Genomic DNA, 22,159 nt, shown 5'->3' with positions numbered 1-22,159 from the left:
TAGCATCTACCCTATTCCATTCGCAATTTCTTCTTATTTTCATTTGTTTTGATCTGACAGCAAAAAACTAAATTAAGAGCATTGTCATACACAAATAATCTATTTTATTTGTTGTATTATAAAAGTTTTCTTACTATTTTTCACTTTTTACTCATATGTATCTATCTTTCATACTTCATCAATTAGTACAATGTTATCTACAAATTAAACTATTTTGGTGGGTTACTAGTAATAGTATATTTTAAAAAATCGAAATCCAAACTATGTAAATAGAGCTGAACCAAAAAACTAAAATTCCACAAATATATTATTAATACCTGGAAAAAAAATAATTAACATATCAAAACCATTACAATTTTTATAAAATTTAAATATCATGGCATATAGAATTCAACACAATTAGAATTTGTTTAAGTAGTAGTATAATATGGGAGTATATATGTATATAAGGAGTATTAAAATTAAATTCATTTTTTATGGGTTTTGTATATTCAACTAAAATGAACCGAAACTTCAAATTTAAACAGTATCAAAATCCAATGATAATTCCAATGACTATTTTTGGCATAAAATTTAAGAAAATAATATATCAAGAAATAAGTGAATGGAAAATAAAGTAAAAGAAATAATAAAGTGAGAAAATAATTATGTTATATATTGTCAAAAAAAAATGACTCACTAAGTCACTATGAAAAAAGATTATGAGTAGCATTTCCATATGATTGGACAGATGGAGTACTACTCTCTCGGTCACCAAAGATAACTCACTTTCTTTTTTTATTCAATCCAACTAAGATAGATAACTCACTAAAATAGAAACACATTTATCTATTAAACACACAAAATAAAATTATATAAAATCTCGTACGGTAGGGGTAAGATGGAGGGAATATATTATGAGTAGTATTTAAAATTCGATACTTTTGAGTAGCAGTTTAGATTTTCTTGAAAGTTGAAACTGATATTCACACGCATAAAAAAAGACTACATAATCATACAAAGAATATTGAATAAAAGAATGATGCCTTCATAACATACATATAGCACTTAACCAATAAGTGATTTCCTCAGCAGCATGTGACCAGACTCGTCCCTCTCAAACAGACGCTCGATCAGCTCGTCCCAGCTCTCCCGACTCTTGCTTTGGGAAGATGACCCCGTCGAACTATCTCCTAATGATTGCTGTGAATCCTCATCCTCCCTTTCATCAAAGGTTCCGTATTGAGACGGTGAAAAGGCATGTGGAACAGCTAAAGTAACAGCTCTGCGTAGAGCAGACTGGTACTCGTCACCATGATCCTTGGCTAATGACACCCGTCTCTCCATTCTTTGACGTACTGGAATCTCCAATGCATCATCTTTCTCTTGCATTAACTGTATTTCATAAAATAACCAAGTTTGATATAAGAAGCTTAATGAAAATCTTGAATTCTTTCACCAAGTTACAAAGCATCTTTTAACAGACAGCATAGAACCAGAAGATGATAGACATACTTCCAGAGCCCTTTCAGCTTCTCTCTCTATCCAAATGATGGTGTGATCGGAGGTGGCATTACAGGACAGAACTATACGCTCGAATCTTCCATCCACAGGCACTGCTGTCTTCACAACTGGAGGAAATCTTCCACACCTATATCCATAAAAGGACATTTTGTGATTGTGAGATGATCAGACATCAATCATCGATCAGCTCAGACTTATTAACTAAATACCATGACACAAGGATTTGCATTTAAGAATGTCCAAAAGTATCAAATTTCATACATTTAAGGTTAGTACAAATAATTATGTGGTGTTATTATTTTGATGATATAGATAAGAGTAGGAGGATATAAGTATCCTCCATTCACCTGAAAGGTTTTCTCTCAACAATGTGATAGAGGCGACCCGGTGCATACAACCTTCTTGGATCTTTTAGCATTTTGTCCTCGGGTATGCATGTATCTCCCAAGCATCTTAGGCACAACAAGCACGGCAAACTGTCTCAATGGATAATGTGTGAATTTTCTTTTTTCTTTTTTATCTCAGAAGAAAAAGAATATACATAGATATGATAATTCCTTTTTACCAGAAAAGCGACTTGAATATATCTTCCAGTGGGGTGGCTGTCCGAGGCAAAAAATCATCCTGTTTCAATACAGGTAAGGTCAATTTAAATCTGGCATATTACACCCCCACACCAAATTTCAACATATAAGTACACCCAGCAAAACTTATGCTTCAATAGATTCCACTTCCAACTAAAGAAATGACAAGGTCAGGCTCAGCTCAGAATATTAGATTCTTCAAGCCTGAGAACGAGAGTTTACAAATAAACTGACACAATATGTGAATATGAAGATCAAATCAAGCAGGTGGTATAAATTTCTTATCTTTCACTTTCAAACAAATTATAAATCCATCAAAGATGTCTGGTGCAGAACACTAATAATAGTATTCAGGTTGATATAAAGTTGCAGTAGTGTTCAAGATTTAAGAACAACTCATGTCAAGTCAACATACGTACATATGTTACATATGAATACCAAAAGTTCACAAACAAAAGTGTAAAATACGTTAGCAGATGCACTATATGCCTGCAGATGGAGGAAGCGACTCCACATGGAGCTGCTCTTAACATTATCAAATATCGACACTCCAACTATAATGACAGCACATATCAAAACCTCATTTCCATTGTGCATAACTATATTTAGCATCACAAAACAACAAATATGTTCATGCTACTACCTTATACATTCAGAAAATCCAAATGCTAAGAAAATGATGGCTCTCTACCAACTCAGAAGCTATGAAAATCACATTGAAACCAAACTACAATAGGCACAAACAAAGTGTGTACCAACTTGCCTGAAGAACAACAGAGTTAATAACATCAGCATATCTGACAGCCAAATTAAGCGACATACATCTAGCCGGTGCAATCGCATAGCACCTGACTCTCGATCTCTCCACACCCCCAAACCGATGGCGATTCTGCACCACCACCACAGTCAGCAGCGCCGCCACACCAGACCCTAGCGAATGCCCCGTGAATGTCAGCGTATAACTCGGATACCTCTCCAGAAGATCCCTCAAAACATCACACTCAGCATTCAAAACACAGCCAGCCGCCTTGAGCAGCCCATTGTGCACATACCCTCCATCAAATTTCCTCTTCCCCAGCTTATTATCCATCAAAACCGCATAATCACTCTCCTTAGCTAGATTAAGCCCTCTCACAGCAAGAACTATATCAGAGTGATGATGATCAAGGTATACAAAATAGGGAGGCGCTTGGCCGCGCGTATCGTCGTAATTCTTCCTGACAACTATGCAATCGGGGTCGATTCCGTAGCCCCTCGGCGGCTCCCAGAGGGGGCGGCGGAGATCGTCCTCGTAGACGGCGAGAATGTAACGGCAGAGCCTTGGAACGGGCTCGAACTCTTCGGGAGTGGCGAGGCCCCATGACTCGCTGTCGTGGCCTGCGGTGTACACTAAGACAGTAAGATGGTTTAATATAAAAAAGTGATATGTGGAGTGAAAAAATAGAAGAATTTAATTTGTATACTCGTATTTTTGGATTTGTATACTTCTACTTTTTTGTCGTGGCCAATGAGAAGTGAAATTAACAATTTAGTAGTACTTAAATGTTATCGAAGATTAAAATTCTTTTAATTTTGTTTGAATAGAAATGAAAAGTGAATCATGATTTTTAAAAATTCATAGAGATGCGCTTGGGGATGCGCAAGAGGTGTGATGCAGATGACTGCTGATGACACCAGAGATTAATTGAATTTATGAAGAAATGGAAATTTTGATACGTATTTGTAGTTGACATTGAATTAAAATACTGTATAAAACATATTGGGCTCTGTTTTACTACTCTTACTCCCTCTATATTATAATATAGAGATATTATTTTATGTATTAAATGAATAGATAAAATATTATATTTATACTAATATCATAAATAACTTTTCCAAAAAATAAAATATTATTATATTTTCTTTTTTAATGAACTAAAAAGAAAGGTGTGACACATATTATAAGACAGATGGAGTATTACTTATCATGACTCTACTTATTGTTTGGCATAAAAAATAAATAATTCACTAGCCCGTGTTATTTTCTCATCCCGGAGAGGCCTGCACCCTTTTTAATGTTTCACTAGCATAATCGAATCAAGGATGAGAGTAAATTTATCTATATATATTCAAAACGAAAGAAAGATAGTAGTACTACTTAATCAGCATGTGAGAGGAGAGAGACAACACAAAACTGAAGTATTGAATGAAGGCTTCATCAATTTCGTTTTCACCTTAGGTGATGAATTGCAAATTCTTGCTAGGATGGAGGGGTTTTTCGTTAACTATAAACGCAATTTTGGGACAAGGATGAACGCTTCGTGGATGAAGATTTAGTTGTCCTGCATATATTAGATTTGAAGAATTTGTAAGCAATAGTACACTTTGCCGTCGTAAGTATTTGTCTCCCTACTTAACCGACGGCCAAGCTGGTGTGCCCTCCTTCTTTCGACTCTTCTAGGCTCTAGCACCTTCTTGTGGACAGTAATTAGGAATATATCTGTGATCAAAGGGAATAGTTATACTTCAAAACACTCTTAACATGTATTCAGATCCTTTTAAACAAACAATTATTATTGGCATAGTGGTAAGATCTTGCTTATCTCATACATAAAAGCCTATGTTCGAGCCTTGCTAAATCATTTCCAAATCGAAAAACTTGAATACTCCTACCTACAAAACCAAACGACACAATTGTGGGTGACAAATAACAAAATGGAACAATACACCGAAAAACAACTACCCCAAAGCCTCGAGTTGAAAGTTTAAAACCATAATCAATCGAGATCATATATCAAAGAAAAATAAATGTAGTTTTTCCAAATAAAGTCCACTCAAAATGGTAGGTGAATGATGAACCTAAAGCTCGTATCCAGATAAGTAGGGTCAAGTAAGAGAATACAAGCCCATGCAAGGACAATTTTGTCAATTACTCAAAGGATATATAGGAAACTCCGCCCACTCACCGCATTCAACCAATTCAATATCAACCAGATCATCCCTGCTCCGCCGCGCCGGAATCTGCACTCAGGGATATATTACCCGAAATACCCCTAGGGAATTAATTTATTGACCAATCAATCATCGTATGATGCAATTGCAAAGCCCACTCCAAATTATAAATTCAAATGTCATCAATTTCCAATCACACTGCTCCCATTTGTCATTTCTCTCTCTGCCTCTCCTCGTAACTGCACTTTCAAACCCCACTAAATCCAGTGAGAGAAACCGCGCTGACACTATTTCCACCAGCACTACCAGATTCACAGCTAGGGCGATGCCTTCTGGCGACGACAATGGTGCTTTGAGTAATTTCAAGCTCAACGAATCGACCTTCTTAGCATCGCTCATGCCGAAGAAAGAAATCGCCGCCGATCGCTTCGTCAAGGAGCACCCCGAGTACGACGGCCGCGGCGTGATTGTTGCTATTTTTGGTCTGTTGTTTACGGAAGATTAGATATAGTTTTTTTCCTTTTTCGGAGTTGATTGCTGATTTTGTTGTGTTAAAAGACTCGTTTTGATTGTTTCGTTGTTGTTTATGTTTTTGATGTTGATGTTTTCTAGATTCTGGTGTGGACCCTGCGGCTGTGGGGTTGGAAGTGACTTCGGATGGGAAGCCGAAAGTTTTAGATGTGATTGATTGGTATGTGAAGGATATTGTGCGATTGAAATGAAACTATATTGCATTGCTTGATTGTGCGTGGTGTAGACATGTTTATGTTTGTATGTATGTCAATTTGTGATTTTTTACTTGATTTGTTCTTTTGATAGTACTGGAAGTGGAGATATTGATACCTCAACTATTGTCAAGGCAGATGACAGTGGGTGCATTAAGGGGACCTCTGGTGTGTGTTTCCTGTGAACATTAATATTCATTTTCTTCGACGGAGCTTAATTCTTCAGTTGCTATTTCATATAAAATTGGTATCTTGGGCATTCTCCTGATCATTCTTCTTATGGATGCAAATGCAAAAATATACAGGGAATTCTTTGGTTGTCAATTCATCATGGAAAAATCCATCTGGAGAATGGCATGTTGGCTGCAAATTGGTCTACGAGCTCTTTACAAGTACTCTGACAGATCGGTTAAAGGTAATATTCTGAATACAGATGACGTTTAAATTAATGTTTGATAGTTATTCGGCTTGCAATATTCTTTTAGTGCTTCATTGCCCTATATATTCCTTACTTTGTTTGCTGCTTGTGGTGCAGAAAGAGAGGAAAAAGAAATGGGATGAGAAAAATCAGGAGGCAATATCAGATGCTGTAAAGCAGCTTTTTGATTTTGACAAGGTAGTTAGTACCCTGATCATAATAATTGTACTGACATAGCCTAACAGTCTGATTTACATTCTTCTGATGGTGTATATGTCACATATAGTATTGATTAAGTTAATGTTTTCTGTACCCTTTGTCCATGTCCTTCCTAGTTTGTCTTTCTGCTTATGCCTTTCACTCGTGGTAGTTACATACACCTATCATTTGGATTCTGGAAGATTCGACTCGTCTGCCCACCCTTGATTGAGTGAGCATTCGGGTGATTGATGAAGTTGTTCTAGAACATATGAATTCAGTAGGAAACATCATTTTCCCCAATAGGCAAAGCAGTCAAGATTCGTATTCTCCAATCTCCACTTACTTTATTAACTTGATTGGAGAGAGAGCCAAGGAAAAATTGCGAGTTTTGGAATTTAGGAAGGGTGATAACGTCTAGAGTAGTTAGGAAGAGATACTGTTCTCACTTGTTGGTTAGTTTTGTGTTTTGTCACTCTCTGTTTTTTTTTGTTTCAGCTTTCTGCATATTGTAGTGATTTGATAGTTCAATACTCATTGCTGTTCTTTTGTAATATTGCATGTATTAGTCGAACTGTCACATGGACTATTTAATATTTGAACTAAGGTGACATGGAAAGATCTAGAACGTTGATTGCACAACAACTGATTCTTCTAAGATTGATTTGATATTGTAAGGCGGTTTTCCTTTTCTTTAAAAAGCTAGTATATCATTTCAAACTGATTTTTAAATTATTGTCTATTTCTGAAGCTATAGCTCTCTTAAGACATCATTATTCCATTTTTCACAATGCATAATGATATTAGTTTAGTTTCTAATTATGCTAAACAAATAACTACTGGTCAAAAGCTGTTGTTACTTAGGGTCAAAAGTTGTTCTTACTTAGGGTTGTCAAATGCCTATATAGTTTTGTAAATATGACGGGGGTCCATACTTGATATTGGGATTTTTTGCAGCTGTGTCAAACTCACCCTTAATCCGGCTCAAGCTATAGGAAACATTAGGCTAGAATTCAACTCCCTCGGTCCAAAATCTGCTGGTTCAAATGCTAGATATTTGTCAACATAAATGTGAGAAGTGATTAAAATATTGCTGATGAAATTGCATGTTAGTTCTCAAATCATTAGCTGTTAGAAATAGTAGTCCTTTTTCTTATTCCCCTTACACACAGTACAATCCAGATGTGTGTGCATTTGTTCAAATCAGGAATCTTTTCACATTCTCCCATCCAAAACATTCTCAGGGAAATCCAATTTATGATTTCTTTTTTATTTTATAACTTATCTGTAGAAACACCCAAAAGTTGATGACACAAACTTGAAAAAGAAACGGGAAGATCTCCAAAGCAAAGTGGATCTTCTACGCAAGCAGTCTGATGTAAGTGTCCCTAGACCAATTGTTTTCCTATTTCCTTTTGTTTTCAAGATTGTATTATGTATCCAATGTTAACTATTTCATTGATGCCTTAGAACTATGATGATAAAGGACCTATTATAGATGCTGTTGTATGGCATGATGGAGAAGTTTGGAGAGCTGCTCTTGACACACAGAATCTTGAGGATGAAGCAGGATGTGGGAAGCTTGCTAACTTTGTTCCTCTTACTAACTATAGGTATTTTTGGATCCTTAAGAAAAACTTTAGCATATATTTCTTTGTCAAGCTGTCTATCGTTCTCCTCAGAAACTGTATTAATGCTGGGAACAAGCAAACAATCGTCTTAACTTCAAAGCCATGGTTATGACATGTTTTGTGTTGATTGTTCCTGTCAATTATTGACATCCATTGCGCAGTGCGTAGTAACTAGTAACTTCAGTTACTAGTTCCATATTATATCATGACATATATGATAACTTCTCTTGTTCAATGTGTACTGCAGTTCACCACTCACTCCTACCAGATTCAATATCTTTATTAGGATCACGAGGAAGCACTTAAACTAGCATTTGCTAGCTGTCGTCAGAAAGTTAGAATAATCTATTGTGTGTTGACTATGTTCATTGTAGAATTGAACGGAAGTATGGAACCTTCAGCAAATTAGATGCATGCACAGTAGTCCTTAATGTGTACAATGAAGGCAATGTTTTGAGTATTGTGACAGACAGTTCCCCTCATGGTACTCATGTTGCTGGTATCACATCTGCTTACAATTCTAAGGTAGCCTTGTAAAGGAATTATAATAAATCATAGACCCAATTTCTATCATTTATATGCATTTTCACAAGAGTCATCATCATTTAGGAGCCTCTGCTAAATGGGGTTGCCCCTGGAGCTCAGATAATTTCGTGCAAGATTGGAGATTCACGCTTAGGTTCAATGGAAACTGGGACAGGCTTAGTTCGAGCACTGATTGCGGCTGTGGAGGTACTGCTTATGTTTATATAAGACAATAGAACTTATGTGGCCCATTACTGCAGAAGAAAAATATCTTGGTTACATATTCAGTGCTATTTTTATTTGAGACAGACAACAAAGTCATTATATTTGCTGTTTGCTTCTTAGTCTGCAGTCCCATCATCTTTTATTGTTTTTCATCTCCAATGTGCCATTTCTCAAAGAGTATTTTGATATGCAGCACAAATGTGATCTTATAAACATGAGTTATGGTGAGCCTACTTTGTTACCAGATTACGGTCGCTTTGTTGACTTAGTAAATGAGGTACACTTTTCAACTTCTTATAATTGGACTAGCTTATTTCATTGATATGTTTCATATCTCATGTACACTTCGAATTCTTTGTATATATAGGTAGTAAACAAACATCGAATTATATTCATCAGTAGTGCTGGTAATAATGGGCCAGCATTGAGCACTGTTGGAGCTCCTGGTGGTACAACATCAAGTATAATAGGAGTTGGAGCATATGTTTCTCCTGCAATGGCAGCAGGAGCACACAACTTAGTAGAAGCTCCTCCTGAAGGTCTTGAGTATACCTGGTATATCAAATTCTGATCTTCAATTACGTTCCAGTTTTGGAACTGATAATAGTATTGAATTTGCTACCCTCCGAACAAGTAAATGATAGTCTCCATATAGTCAGCTGGCTCGTGTAGTATGGTTGAATTTTCAACTCATTAGCTGATACTGATGAAGGTCAAGTCGAGGACCAACAGTCGATGGGGATCTTGGTGTTTCAATAAGTGCAGCTGGTGGTGCTATGGCCCCTGTTCCTACATGGACTCTACAACGGCGCATGTTTATGAATGGAACATCTATGTCATCTCCATGTGCTAGTGGAGGGGTTGCTCTGCTTGTCAGTGCAATGAAGGTTATTTTGTTTCCAACTAAAAGTTGAACTCTTTGTAAATTCATATTGGCCATCTTTTCTCTTCTTGGGATATGAAGGCCTAAAGTCTGCAGGCTGAAGGAATTCCCGTGAGTCCCTATAATATACGGGAGGCTCTTGAGAATACATGTATTCCGATTGGTGGTTCTCCTGAAGATAAACTGTCTGCTGGACAAGGATTGATGCAAGTTGACAGGTTATATTTAGAACTTTGAGTTCCGTCCTCAACATGCAATAGTTTTATGGATCATTGCTTGATTTTGGTTTTTTAATGATTTTGGATAACAGGGTATATGAATACATTCAAAAGTCACAAGATGTTCCATGTGTTACTTATCAAATAAAGATCAATCAATCTGGAAAGACAAGTGGGTAATCCATCTTGTGTGTATTTATCTAATGCATGAATACCATCTCTTCTAACATCACAATGTGTAGGTTGATTGCATATAGTACTATTTATGAGCATAATACTGGGTATTAGCTTTTGGGTACCTAATTATACAAGTCACCATTGTGGTCTTTGATACTGTAGAGACCATGTGCAATCATCTCTAAGATACTCTTTTATGTACAGTACCTACATCACGGGGCATCTACCTTAGAGAGGCTGATTTATGTCAACAGTCAACTGAGGTAAGTACTATTTACTGCAAAAGTTCCTCCCACAATGTTCCACTTTCTGTATACACTTTTTTCATGGCACAAAGGTTTTAATGTTTAACAGTTACAAATTTCTGCAGAAGAAACTCATTTCCATTGCTATTAAAAATTGAAGGCTCTTACCAGTTATTTTCACCTTTTGGTAGTAGTCTGAACTTATCAAAATAGAAAAACACTGATTTTACTGTTCTACATAAGACATTGTTTTCTACCATAAAGGACTCCCACATGATAAATAAACTCTTTTGTTTCTAGATGGTTCTGGTTCTCTATAGGGTCTTTTTTTTAGTCTAACATTGAATTAGTTCATCCAATGAAACTATACATTCTTTTTGTCTAGTTTATCAGATATTTCATGCAATTTTGTATAGTCTATCCCCCCTGTGGGTGGCAGTCCTATAAAATTATGATTGTTTATGATAAGGTGATATTGGGAGATTTTGCCTCCTAAAAATGGAGAATGTCATACTTATTTGATATTCCATCCTGTGAGTTATATGAACTAGCAGTTTCATTTCTAGGGTGATAACAATGGAAACCCTTATTTATAGTTAAGCATTCTTAGTGGTTGAGTTGAGTTCCTTCTTTCTTTGACCTTGTAGTGGACAGTGAAAGTTTCACCAAAGTTCCATGATGACGCTAGCAACTTAGATCAACTTTTTCCTTTTGAAGAGTGTATACAGTTACGTTCTACTGCAGAGGCAGTGGTGAAAGCTCCAGAGTATCTTCTCCTTACTCATAACGGTCGTGAATTCAAGTTAGTTTCACGTGCATTTTAACTCTTCTCAGTTTTTGTGCTTATGTGCAGTAGATTATCTGATGTTTCAGCTGCACCATCTTATTTGCTTATTTATCTATTGTCATTTTATTGAGAAATGAAGTGCTTAGTTAGCTTGATAATATGGTGGTTACAGTTTTCTTCAAATCCCATTTTATAAAGCAAATTTCCTATAGAAAATGAAAATGTTCATTTTCCATTTGACATATCTTGAATAAGTTTTGCATAGCCATCTGTCCTATAGTATTCTAAACTTTGGATTGAGAATCTAAGTTTGATCCAAGGTATATAACTATGTGGGACATTATTGCTAATATGGGTAATTTTTGCTGAGGCGATTAATGCATGGCAGTACTTTTTCTGGGTTCACTTTGGGAATTGCAGCTATTGCTTTAGCTGAGCTGTTATATTTTCATGTAAATTATGAAAAAATGGCACAATATAGCTATTAAATGGTTTTTCTGGTTCCCCTCATGTGGTTTTCCCTAGTAGAAACTATGCTCTGAGTAGGTACATCCTGTAGCTTGTTTATGTTGGTCTTAGTTTGTGATAAATGCACACATTCTTCCTTCCTTTTCCAGCATAATTGTGGATCCTTCCACTCTTGGCCATGGTTTGCACTATTTTGAAGTCTATGGAGTAGACAGTAAATCACCATGGCGGGGTCCTCTATTCAGAATTCCTGTTACTATTACCAAGCCCCAAACAGTGAAGAGTCGACATCCAGTTGTGTTATTCCAAGGGATGCCTTTTGTACCGGGTATGTTATAATTGAATAGCAGAGCTCTCCAGCTGTTCATTTCCTATTTTATTCTTGGCTTGTATATGTTGACTTGTATCTTTGTTCATGTAGTATGCTGTTGTCTTTGGCTCTACTCTCGGTTTCACTTAGGAAATTTGTATTGCAAGGCTGTCCCAAAGTTGTTTCGTTTTGATTTATTTATCATATAAGCAAGTTGAACATGATGCCGGAACCAAACATCATTTTCTATTTTTCAGCTCAAAATTTATTTATACTGCTACGGTCTGGCATCTTGGCCATGAAAGATGGAATTTTTGTTTCTTCTGAAATCAATCACGGGTTAAATAGTATGATTATAGTGCTTACTAATGACAATTGATAGTACATCTAGTTGTTAAGCGATTTTAAGATTTGTGAATAAGAGTTTTCCATTGGATGTAGGTCATATTGAACGCAAATTTGTAGAAGTCCCAATTGGGGCTACCTGGGTTGAAGTAACCATGAAGGCATCTGGTTTCTGTACAGCACGAAGATTTTTCATAGATTCTGTTCAGGTAATGACTTTTATGACATGCTATTTTCAATGTTTTAGTTCTCTTGTCCTTGATATTTAAAGATGACATTATTTCGAGCTTGTTAACCTGCGCATCATATGCAGATATCTCCACTGCTAAGACCCATTAAATGGGAAAGTGTAGCCACATTTTCTTCTCCTTCTTCAAAAAGCTTTTGCTTTGCTGTTGAGGGTGGCAGAACTATGGAACTTGCAATTGCTCAGTTCTGGTCAAGTGGCGTAGGAAGCCATGATGTAACTAATGTAGATTTTGAGGTAATATCTACCTGTTAACTTAACATGCTTCTAAATTGGAACCATACACGAATACATGCAGAAATGTTAGTAGAGGCTTCTGAGTGGTGCTGGGCTGCTACTCATGTAATTTCTTATCAGTTAATCAGTTACATACATTAATATTTCATACTCTTGCATGTCACCTTTAGCTATACAGTGATGGATATAATAATTGTATATAATTTTTAGTGTTATTTGATATATAGGTGGTTGTCTGCAAAATCACAATAATTTATCCTGGTTCCATTTCTGAGTGCGATGATTTACTATTGGATATATCTCTTCTGGTCTTGCAAAGTTCTTTCGTTTATTCTTATTGCTGCCAAATTGATAGCACACGCACCCTATTAATTGTGTCCTGCTTTTTCCTTATCCCTGAAGTCTATTATTTTGAACAATTTCAGTTTGTAATGATGGGGTTATCTCTTTCCTTTTCATTTCTCTGTGAGAGGAGATTTATTCTTCCTATGCCAAATCACTATAACATCATGATCATTAATTTATTATGTTTCTTTTGACAATGGTATTTCTCCCCAGTTCATGATCATGTTTTATGCAAAAGGTTATCGTAATTAGGTTTCAAGTAATAATCTGGATGCCTGTTGTCATTAGTCTCAGGAATATTTATCTTTTTGCTTGATTTTGATGCAAATCCCAGGTTGTATTTCATGGCATCAGCATCAACAAAGAGGATATTATACTTGATGGAAGTGAAGCACCTATACGTATTGATGCTGAGGCTCTTCTTTCTTTGGAGAATCTTTCTCCAGCAGCTGTTCTAAATAAGGTGAGAGTTGCTGCCACCTTTAATATACTCATACATAGTTACTGTCACCATTGTATTTTCACTTTTCTTCTGGTTTCTCTAGTTTGCTACTCTTTCATATCTAAATGCTGAAAGATTAATATTTGCAGGTGAGAATTCCATATCGCCCTGTTGATGCGAAATTGAACACACTTTCAGCAGAGCGGGACAGACTGCCCTCAGGCAAACAGACACTGGCTCTTGTATTAACGTGAGTTTTTCTGCTGCTGATGACCTTATATGTTTGTTTTATTGTGCTTACAAGATATATGACTACACTTTTCATTTGATGCTGCAGTTACAAGATTAAATTTGAGGAGGGTGCTGAGATAAAACCCCATATTCCATTACTAAACAATCGTATATATGACAACAAATTTGAGTCTCAATTTTATATGATATCAGACACAAACAAGGTGACTGCCTTCTTCATATGTGCAACTATCTTCTTTTTTTACATCATCTGCCACTTTCAAAGTTCATTCTTGTTGCCAAAAGTCGGCTCCTTTTGATTCGTCAAAAAGTTACACCTAACAGCAAAGATAATATCCCCTTCTTAAAATTTTACTGGAGGATACTCCCTCTGTCCCCTAAAAATGAAAACATTTGAAACAACACGGGTTTTAATGCAAAATTGGTAAAGTAAGAGAGAGGTAGAAAGAAAAGTGTGTTAGTGGAAAATGGGTCCCACCTCATTAGAGAGAAAGATATTTCCTAAAAAGGAAAGTTTCTATTTTAGGGGACGGACCAAAAAGGGGGCGGAGAGAGTATTACATAATATCTTCATGTTTGGCTCTTTTACAGGAGCTCTTTCTATCTCTCATTTTGGAATTGAAGTATGATCTATTGAGTGTTATACATACAGAAGCTTCTTAAATCACTCCATGTGAGGCGGGCGTCTATATTCATTTCTTAAAATATGTGCCTCATATACCAAAGCAGGCCTGGATCCGCAATGAGAAACACATTTTACCATTTAGAATGTTGGGGAATACATTTCATGTTCTTGCCTGAACTATCTTGCCGAACTTTTTTATAATGCTCTTCAGATGGGGGAATTTTTGTTACGAATAAAATATCATAGTTTTCATGAATCTAAGTTATGCCGTAAAATCAATGGAGAGCTCATAAATATTTATGTATGAAAGCTAGTCTTATTATCTGAGGTGTGTAATTCCACTCCGAAAGTTGATTTGCAGGAAGCTGTGGCTGTAAGACTTTGACTAGAATTAACTCAAAACTGTAGTAGCAAGTAAGATATTAGGACTGAGAAGAGCTAATGCTAGTTTTGAGGATGCTTTCTAGTGGCATACATTAGAATACATGCCATATATAATTAATGAAATTAAAGGGTAAAAGATACTCCTTCCGTCCCAATAAATATGCAACATTTGGTTTTCGGCACAAGATTTTATGTAGTGGTGTTTTGTGAGTTAATGAAGAGAGAGTAAAGTAAGAGAGAAGAAAAAGTAGAGAGTGTTGTTTCCATTTTAGGAAACGTTTCATTTTTATTGGGGCAAACTAAAAAGGAAAACGTTTCATTTCTAATGGGACAGAGGGAGTATTTAATTAAATGTGCTAATAGCTTACAAATACAATAGTTACAAAGAACCTTGAATAAATACACTATATTAAGCCATTAGTCAGCCTTCTTATATTAGATCCAATTCCTATGCAAATAGTGTAACCAGATAATGACATTATTTTTCATGATTTTCTGCAGTCATGATTGTATCCATTTGAGATTTTTGATGAAATCAACTTGGTACAAATTTTTTTTGCTAATTGAAACAGTTTACACATCAATAGGATTATAGGATGCCCTAACTTCTTTATGAAAGCTTTTTCTATAAAAGTAAAGGCTTGCAAGTTGCTAACAAATTCTAGCAAGGTGTTTGTGGTTTATTTTTCTGATTTTGTTGCCATATTTTGTATTCTCATCACGGCTCCTTCGGCTCCTTCCATACTCCTTATGAATATTTAGGTTTCCTTGCTGGTTTTTTCGCTTGCCTAATCATTTTTGTTATGATATGTAGCGTGTGTATACAATGGGTGATGTTTATCCAGATACTGCCAAACTTCCCAAGGGTGATTACACATTGCAGCTTTACTTAAGGTACTTGTACACACCATACGTATTGTCTGGACTGTGGTAAATACAGAACTTATATTTTTTCTGTAGTTTTGTTTGGGCATTGAATGTCCAAAATCGAAAAAATAGAGATAAGCAGAACCTTTTTATATCTAGTGTAAGAGCTACTCCCTCTGTCTCCTAAAAATAGAAACATTTGAAACGGCATGGGTTTTAATGCAAAATAGGTAAAGTAAGAGAGCGAGAGAAAGAAAATTGTGTTAGTGGAAATGGGTCCCACCTCATTAGAGAGAGGATGTTCCTGAAAAGGAAAGTTTCTATTTTTAGGGGACAGGCCCAAAAATGAAAGAATTTCTATTTTTAGGGGACGGAGGGTGTATGATTTGAAATCCTGATATGTTCATTGTTTCAGGCATGAGAACGTGCAGTACTTGGAGAAGATGAAGCAGTTGGTCTTATTCATTGAGAAAAACTTGGATGAAAAGGTTATTTCACCTTCATAAAGAATCCAAATTACTGAGCCACCAGCATGTTGAATGATCCCATCTCATGGGGAAGTGAAACAAAATTTAAACAACCTTTTTCTTTCAGAATGCCTTAGGGGGTGTTTGAATGTTTCAAGAGCTTATAAATGTATTGTCTTAAGAGCTTATTAGTTGTGAAAGTGTTTGGATATTTGAGCTTGCGAACTAGAGAAAGAATTGTGAGTTAGAGAGATAAATTAAAGATAGATGAAAATGGAAGTGTATATATTGGAAGCTATGAACCACAGTAGAGTTATTTATGTATGAAGATCATTTCTGAATTCTTATGAAAAATTGAGTTGGGATGGAGGAACTTATTTTTAGGGATTTTATAAGCGTTGGAGCTTATTTTCAAACCTATAAAGCTATTTTGGAGCTTATTTTTCCAAACACTTTTCAAGAGCTTATAAGCTCAGCCAAACACCCTCTTAAAGTTTTCTGACAAACTTTTATCTCAAACTCCTTCAATTTTCTATTATAGGAAGCGATTCACTTAAGCTTTTATTCACAACCTGATGGACCAGTGACGGGTAACTCCAATTTTAGTTCTTCAGTCTTAATTCCTGGGTATGTGATATATTATTTATTTATTCCACTGTCTTTTTTCCTTATTCTGTTTTTCATAAAGACCAATTATGTTATTGTATATTGCTGATGATAGAACAAAAGAAGCATTTTATGTGGGCCCTCCTGCGAAGGAAAAGCTTCCTAAGGTTTTGCATCTTTACATTATTCAGTTTTGAATTATCTATTGTCATCTCTCTTCTTTACAGAAAGTGGGGAAATATATTCTTAGTGCTCATCTTGTCGTATTCCTGCAGGGTGCTTCAGCTGGTTCTGTATTGGTTGGGTCAATTTCTTATGGAAAGGTTTCTTTTGGGGTCAATAATGATGCGAAGAATCCAGAGAAGAACCCTGTATCATATAGCATATCATACATAGTTCCACCAGCACAGGTTCAATATTCAGTTATCTTCCTGAATTTATCTCATTTTGGTTTCTTTACAGACATGGAGTTACTTTTTCTATCACCTTAAATACATGGTATCGGTTTATCAGTATGCTAGCCCAGCTTATAGTTGACGTAGTGCATGTTTCGTTATCATCAGGTTAATGAGGACAAAGGACAAGGCTCTTCTCCAGGCTGTAGTAAGAGTGTATCTGAACAGTTGGAAGAAGAGGTATATTTACACAGTTTCATATAGCAACAAATGAGCTTACTATTTCAAAATCTGGGTTGTATTATTTTTACTGGAACTACTTTATCCCGGGTTCCTGATTCTTGAGTTGAGCATTCATCTGGTATTTGTAAAAGATAGTATTTGTTTACATCACTATTGTCCGTCTTCATGTTTTGGCATGCAAAATAAAGATTCTTAGGAAATGAATACATACTTATCTATAGCAAAAGAGACAATGAAGACTAAAAAAAAAGTCTTACAATTTCCATGGCAAGAAGAGGAAAAAGAATGTAAGGTTTTCACGATGAGTGCTGATTGTTTTTATGTGGCTTTTAGTTATTACACTGGAAAAGTTTAATAATCTTCATCATAATGGAAGTTGTGTGTCTTTCTAATTTAGGTGGTTTGTAATTTTCCTCATGTTGCCAAACAGGTTCGGGATGCCAAAATTAGGGTCCTCTCCAACCTAAAACAAACTACTGATGATGAACGTTCTGAGTGGAAAAAGTTATCAACCAAGCTGAAGGTATTCATTCTCAATCTGTTTTCTCCTATTGGAATCTTCACCTTTTGAGTAGTATTAATAAAGGCCTTCTTGGTGCTTGAGAATAGATGATGAATACTACTATGATATTAACAGTATTTTACCACCTTAGCCTAAAATAAACCAACTTTCCTTTTTTTTACCTACAATTAGGCACTCACCTTATTTCTACCCTATATCATTCCTTTATCTCTAAACAATATTTTTCAGAGCTGTTATAGTTTTTCCTGAGAAGTGCAGTTGTGGCTTAGTCAATATATTACAATATTGCCCCTTGTATTGAGTATATAGGGTGTGTAAAATAGACAAACCCAATTGTGTAAAACTTAGACTCTGTTATAATAATAGATACATATATATATATATATATATATAGATATATTGGCACTGAAAGGATTGCAATGGAGATCTGAAAATTCATTGCCATGTAGTTGCAAGTAGTAGATCAACAAGGATTTATGAGCACAACAACATAAACTGATTATATAGATCTACATTGTTCTCAATTTGTTTGCTGGGTACGTATTGTCTTCTCTTTCTCTCTTGCACCATGAGACCTTGGTTTGGCTCTTCAACCTGCAAAAACAAAATTGAAATATTATCATCTTAGAATCCAATGTCATACAATAAGTTTATCAAGTGCTTCAACTTTATCGGATACTAAAAGTTATGAGTGGTTTATTTTGCAGCACATTTTTCTGCTGTGTAAATGTATAAAATATCATACTCCATATGCTATATTTCTCACTTTCCAGAGATCCAGGGTTTTCATTCCATAAAATATCTAATCATTACCTGTTGGCAGTCTGAGTACCCAAAGTACACACCGTTGCTTGCTAAATTGTTGGATGCATTGGTATCCCAGAACAACTTTCAAGACAAAATTCACCATTATGAAGAGGTAATGCTAATCATTTTCCAGCTACATACTCTTTCTCACAACCCTTAATAACCTGAGAAGTTCTGAAATGATTCAAGTGCATCCTCTGAGTTACTATCGGATGATAGCATAAATCTGAAACTGGGCCTTGGTACTTAACTCAGTGTTAGCTATTTCATATGCACCATGTCAATAAAGATAGTGAAAACGATATGAAGATTATCAATATCTGGCTGCTTTTTCGTAACTACTGTATTTTATGCAGATTATAGCTGCCGCAAATGAAGTTATTGAAAGCATTGATGCAGAAGAGTTGGCAAGATATCTTTCAGTTAAAAGCGATCCGGAAGATGAGGGTGCAGAAGTGAGCATTTAATATTCCATCTGATTATTGTTTTCCTCATCAATTTTCATTTTCTTCTTATTAATGTCATGTAAGACCAATTTTTTTGATGTTAATGTGCTTGATAACCTAGAAAACGAAGAAGAAAATCGAAACGAACCGTGACCAATTAGCAGAGGCTTTGTATCAGAAAGGCTTGGCTTTAGCTGAGATTGAATCAGCAAAGGTACATGCTTTAAATATTATAACCTTATAACAGCCATTCATCTGCTAGCAGTCGAACCTTTACCCCCAGAGTTCCGTATGCATGAATTTGTGCATATGTCATACCATACTAACTGACGTTTTATTAAATGACCAAAAGGTAGTACATGCATGGGACAAGATTTCCACTTAACCACAGTTTGATATATTCTGCAATGATAGCAGGGCGAGAAAGTTGTGGAGACGGAGGATGCTAAAGCTTCAACAGACTCCAACAGTAAGCTGGATCTGTTTGAAGAGAATTTCAAAGAACTCCAAAAATGGGTAGATGTGAAATCCACTCGATACGGAACCCTTTATATCATACGTGAGAGACGTAAAGGGCGCCTTGGAACTGCACTAAAGGTATCTTTATTACATGGGGGTTTTCATAGTATTTTTAAGAATGTAAGTTGGTCAAGGTGGAAAGAATATGCAGTTGCATGAATAAAGTAAACTAATCCCTAAACATCCTATCTAAAGTTTATGGGCCCTTAGATTTCAAGCACTTGACATTTTTCTACTAAAGGTAACTAATAATAATTGCCATTCAACTGTATTCTTTACTAGATAGATATTATCTCAAATTTATTCCTTGTGCAGTTTCACTAACGATTAACTGTGGACATTTTTTTTACCTGAGTTTGAAGATTTGGTTTCTATTCACAATTTCAGTTTGTGAAGAATAAATGTCATGAACTATTAGTTACTGTTGCACGATAACATTGATCTGATTGAACAATCTAGGTTCTAAGTGACATGATCCAAGAGGATGGCCAGCCTCCTAAGAAGAAGTTTTATGACCTGAAGCTTTCGCTGTTGGAACAAATCGGATGGGACCATCTGGTGTCGTACGAGAAGCAATGGATGAACGTTCTATTCCCTGCGAGCCTACCTCTTTTCTGAGGTTTATGCTCATCTACTGCTACAAGTGCTTTCCCAGATTGCTTCTGAGTTCTGCATAATGAATAAATTCCCTTGAGAGTGGAGGTGAAATAAAAAGACCATAGTCTCCGAACTAGTTAGCTAGTTAAATCCTAAACCGAGTCCTTTCAAGATGTATGTTTTAATTTTATTAATAATTATATGGACCATTTTTTAATCATCATCATCATCATCATCATCCATTTTCACTATATTCGTATGTAAGAAAACGAGACTCTGTCGTAGCCTGTATCATGTGGACTCCTATTCAGTAACAGACTGTGTAGAAGCTGGATCGCGTCTGAGTAAGGACTAAAATAAAAAGTAAGACTACGATATGCCATGTTATTGGTTTATACTACGGAGCAGTTTGGCAGGGTAATTAACTCCTTTATCGAGTAAACTACTCTTATGAAAAAATGCAAAAAACAAATCACAACATAATTTTATTTTCTCACCTTTTTATAATTATTATCATCAATCTTATACATTCATTTCATTTTTGTTATTTTTAAAAAATCCTAAAAGTTACATTTATTAAAATTCCTAGAATTGAAAATATATAACTAAATTTCCTAAACAAGCAGATTAAAAACCTACAAATATATAGTAATTTAAATTGCTATATTACTTTCTAGTCATTTTCTTATGAAGCATTGCAAGCATCTCTTCGTGCATCATTCTTTGTTCTTTTGTCATTAACAACTTATCTTGGACGATCATCGTCAAGTACTCCTTAAATAAATTTACATTTTCAATGTCATCAATCTAGTAGAATATCTCTCAAGCTGAGGGACTTCTTCGATGTCAGAGTTGGTCATTCCCCTTGGCATTATTCTAGTTTGCCGTTTTGTACATCGTCTCATTAAGGGATTTTGGTTCTCTTCGAGTCGCCACTAGAAGCCTCTGATCAACCACCGCAAAACTTGGGATTGTCCCGGAGAAGCAACTAGATATCTAGGACCACTAGCACAATATCCACCACTAGTGTGACTCTTTGCTTCCAATAATCTATGGCTTTGTTTAAGGTTTAGGCAGCAAAAGTCTAAAATAATGTTTTACTCCAGATCTCTCAATTTTATTATATCTCTGCACTATTTATTGTTGTTTATAAAATTATAAAAAAATCATAGGATCAATGATATTAACTTTTAAATTTATTTTTATACCTTTTAAAAGCTTATTTTCAAAAATTACAAACTTTAAAACCGCATTACACATCAAAAGTTAGAAAAGGAAGATAATAAGCAAAAATATGATGAGCAATTTTGATGTGAGATGCGCAATATATGAGAAATAAAAAGGTAAGTTTGACTAGTTTGAGGAGGCAAGTGGGAGCCCATATGCTGCGTATAAGGGAGGCAAATCAAATGTGATGCTTACATTTGAGATATAATCGTAACGCAATCTACCACTATGCAAATGGGAAGATAAGATTTCCTTTTTCTTTTTGCTGTTTGCACCCAATACACAACTAATATTTGTGTGCATCACTTTATATTTATTTAGTAACCATCAACTTATAGTTCCAAAACCAAATTTTAGAAACCCACAACTCGAATTCAACTTTGAGAATGAGTGAAGAATATAATACTAGAAGATTAGAATTATTAAAAAATTGTGTTAAATGAACTAAGTGGAAAGAAAATAAAATACTAGAATAAATAAGGAAAATGAAAAAAGAATAAAGTAAGAAAGACTAGATGTGTTCCTTTTTATTAAAAAAAATAACTCTATTATAGTGGAAAAAAAAAAAAGAAATAAGTATGACTCAACTACATAGAAACATGGAGATTGAAGAGAGTGAGGTAGAATGTTAGGTGTGAATTTGTGATGAAAAATGTGACACAATTTTGGTCTAGGTGTGGTGTGTGGGTGTAGGTAAGGCTTATTAATTGATACGTTAAATTGTGTAATGCAGAGACAAGAAGGGTCCACATAATTC

At 35.4% G+C, this 22,159-nt stretch overlaps 2 protein-coding genes across 3 annotated transcripts; one reads left to right on the top strand and one right to left on the bottom strand.

The window, feature by feature from the left end:
• Nucleotides 1-881: 881 nt before the first annotated feature.
• Nucleotides 882-3,492, bottom strand: LOC125189502 (the record flags this gene model as incomplete). Its single annotated transcript, XM_048086773.1, has 5 exons — nt 882-1,374; nt 1,495-1,630; nt 1,851-1,979; nt 2,069-2,127; nt 2,851-3,492. Coding segments are annotated over 5 exons (1,293 nt in total), but the record flags the coding sequence as incomplete, so codon positions are not given.
• A 1,589-nt stretch (nt 3,493-5,081) lies between these two features.
• Nucleotides 5,082-20,398, top strand: LOC125188414 (tripeptidyl-peptidase 2). 2 transcript variants are annotated; one of them, XM_048085240.1, is made up of 34 exons: nt 5,082-5,500; nt 5,631-5,709; nt 5,838-5,911; nt 6,049-6,158; nt 6,279-6,359; nt 7,651-7,737; nt 7,830-7,972; nt 8,365-8,515; nt 8,600-8,722; nt 8,934-9,017; nt 9,108-9,295; nt 9,453-9,627; nt 9,720-9,841; nt 9,934-10,013; nt 10,223-10,281; nt 10,911-11,065; nt 11,668-11,846; nt 12,270-12,382; nt 12,487-12,657; nt 13,337-13,465; nt 13,594-13,694; nt 13,782-13,899; nt 15,520-15,599; nt 15,988-16,060; nt 16,581-16,666; nt 16,761-16,812; nt 16,921-17,055; nt 17,209-17,280; nt 17,714-17,806; nt 18,630-18,725; nt 18,970-19,068; nt 19,181-19,273; nt 19,474-19,656; nt 20,038-20,398. In XM_048085240.1, the coding sequence occupies exons 1-34, from the start codon at nt 5,155-5,157 to the stop codon at nt 20,194-20,196; spliced, it is 4,089 nt and encodes a 1,362-aa protein (XP_047941197.1). In that variant the 5' UTR covers nt 5,082-5,154; the 3' UTR covers nt 20,197-20,398. The 2 variants fall into 2 exon arrangements, with proteins under 2 accessions (XP_047941197.1, XP_047941198.1); XM_048085241.1 differs by having other exon boundaries at nt 5,083-5,500; nt 19,477-19,656.
• The last annotated feature ends 1,761 nt before the right edge of the window (nt 20,399-22,159 follow it).

The sequence above is a fragment of the Salvia hispanica genome, chromosome 5, assembly GCF_023119035.1.
Source record: "Salvia hispanica cultivar TCC Black 2014 chromosome 5, UniMelb_Shisp_WGS_1.0, whole genome shotgun sequence".
Lineage (NCBI taxonomy): Eukaryota > Viridiplantae > Streptophyta > Magnoliopsida > Lamiales > Lamiaceae > Salvia > Salvia hispanica.
The sequence above is the reverse complement of the archived record's forward strand: the minus strand, read 5'-3'. Positions and strand labels throughout refer to the sequence as shown.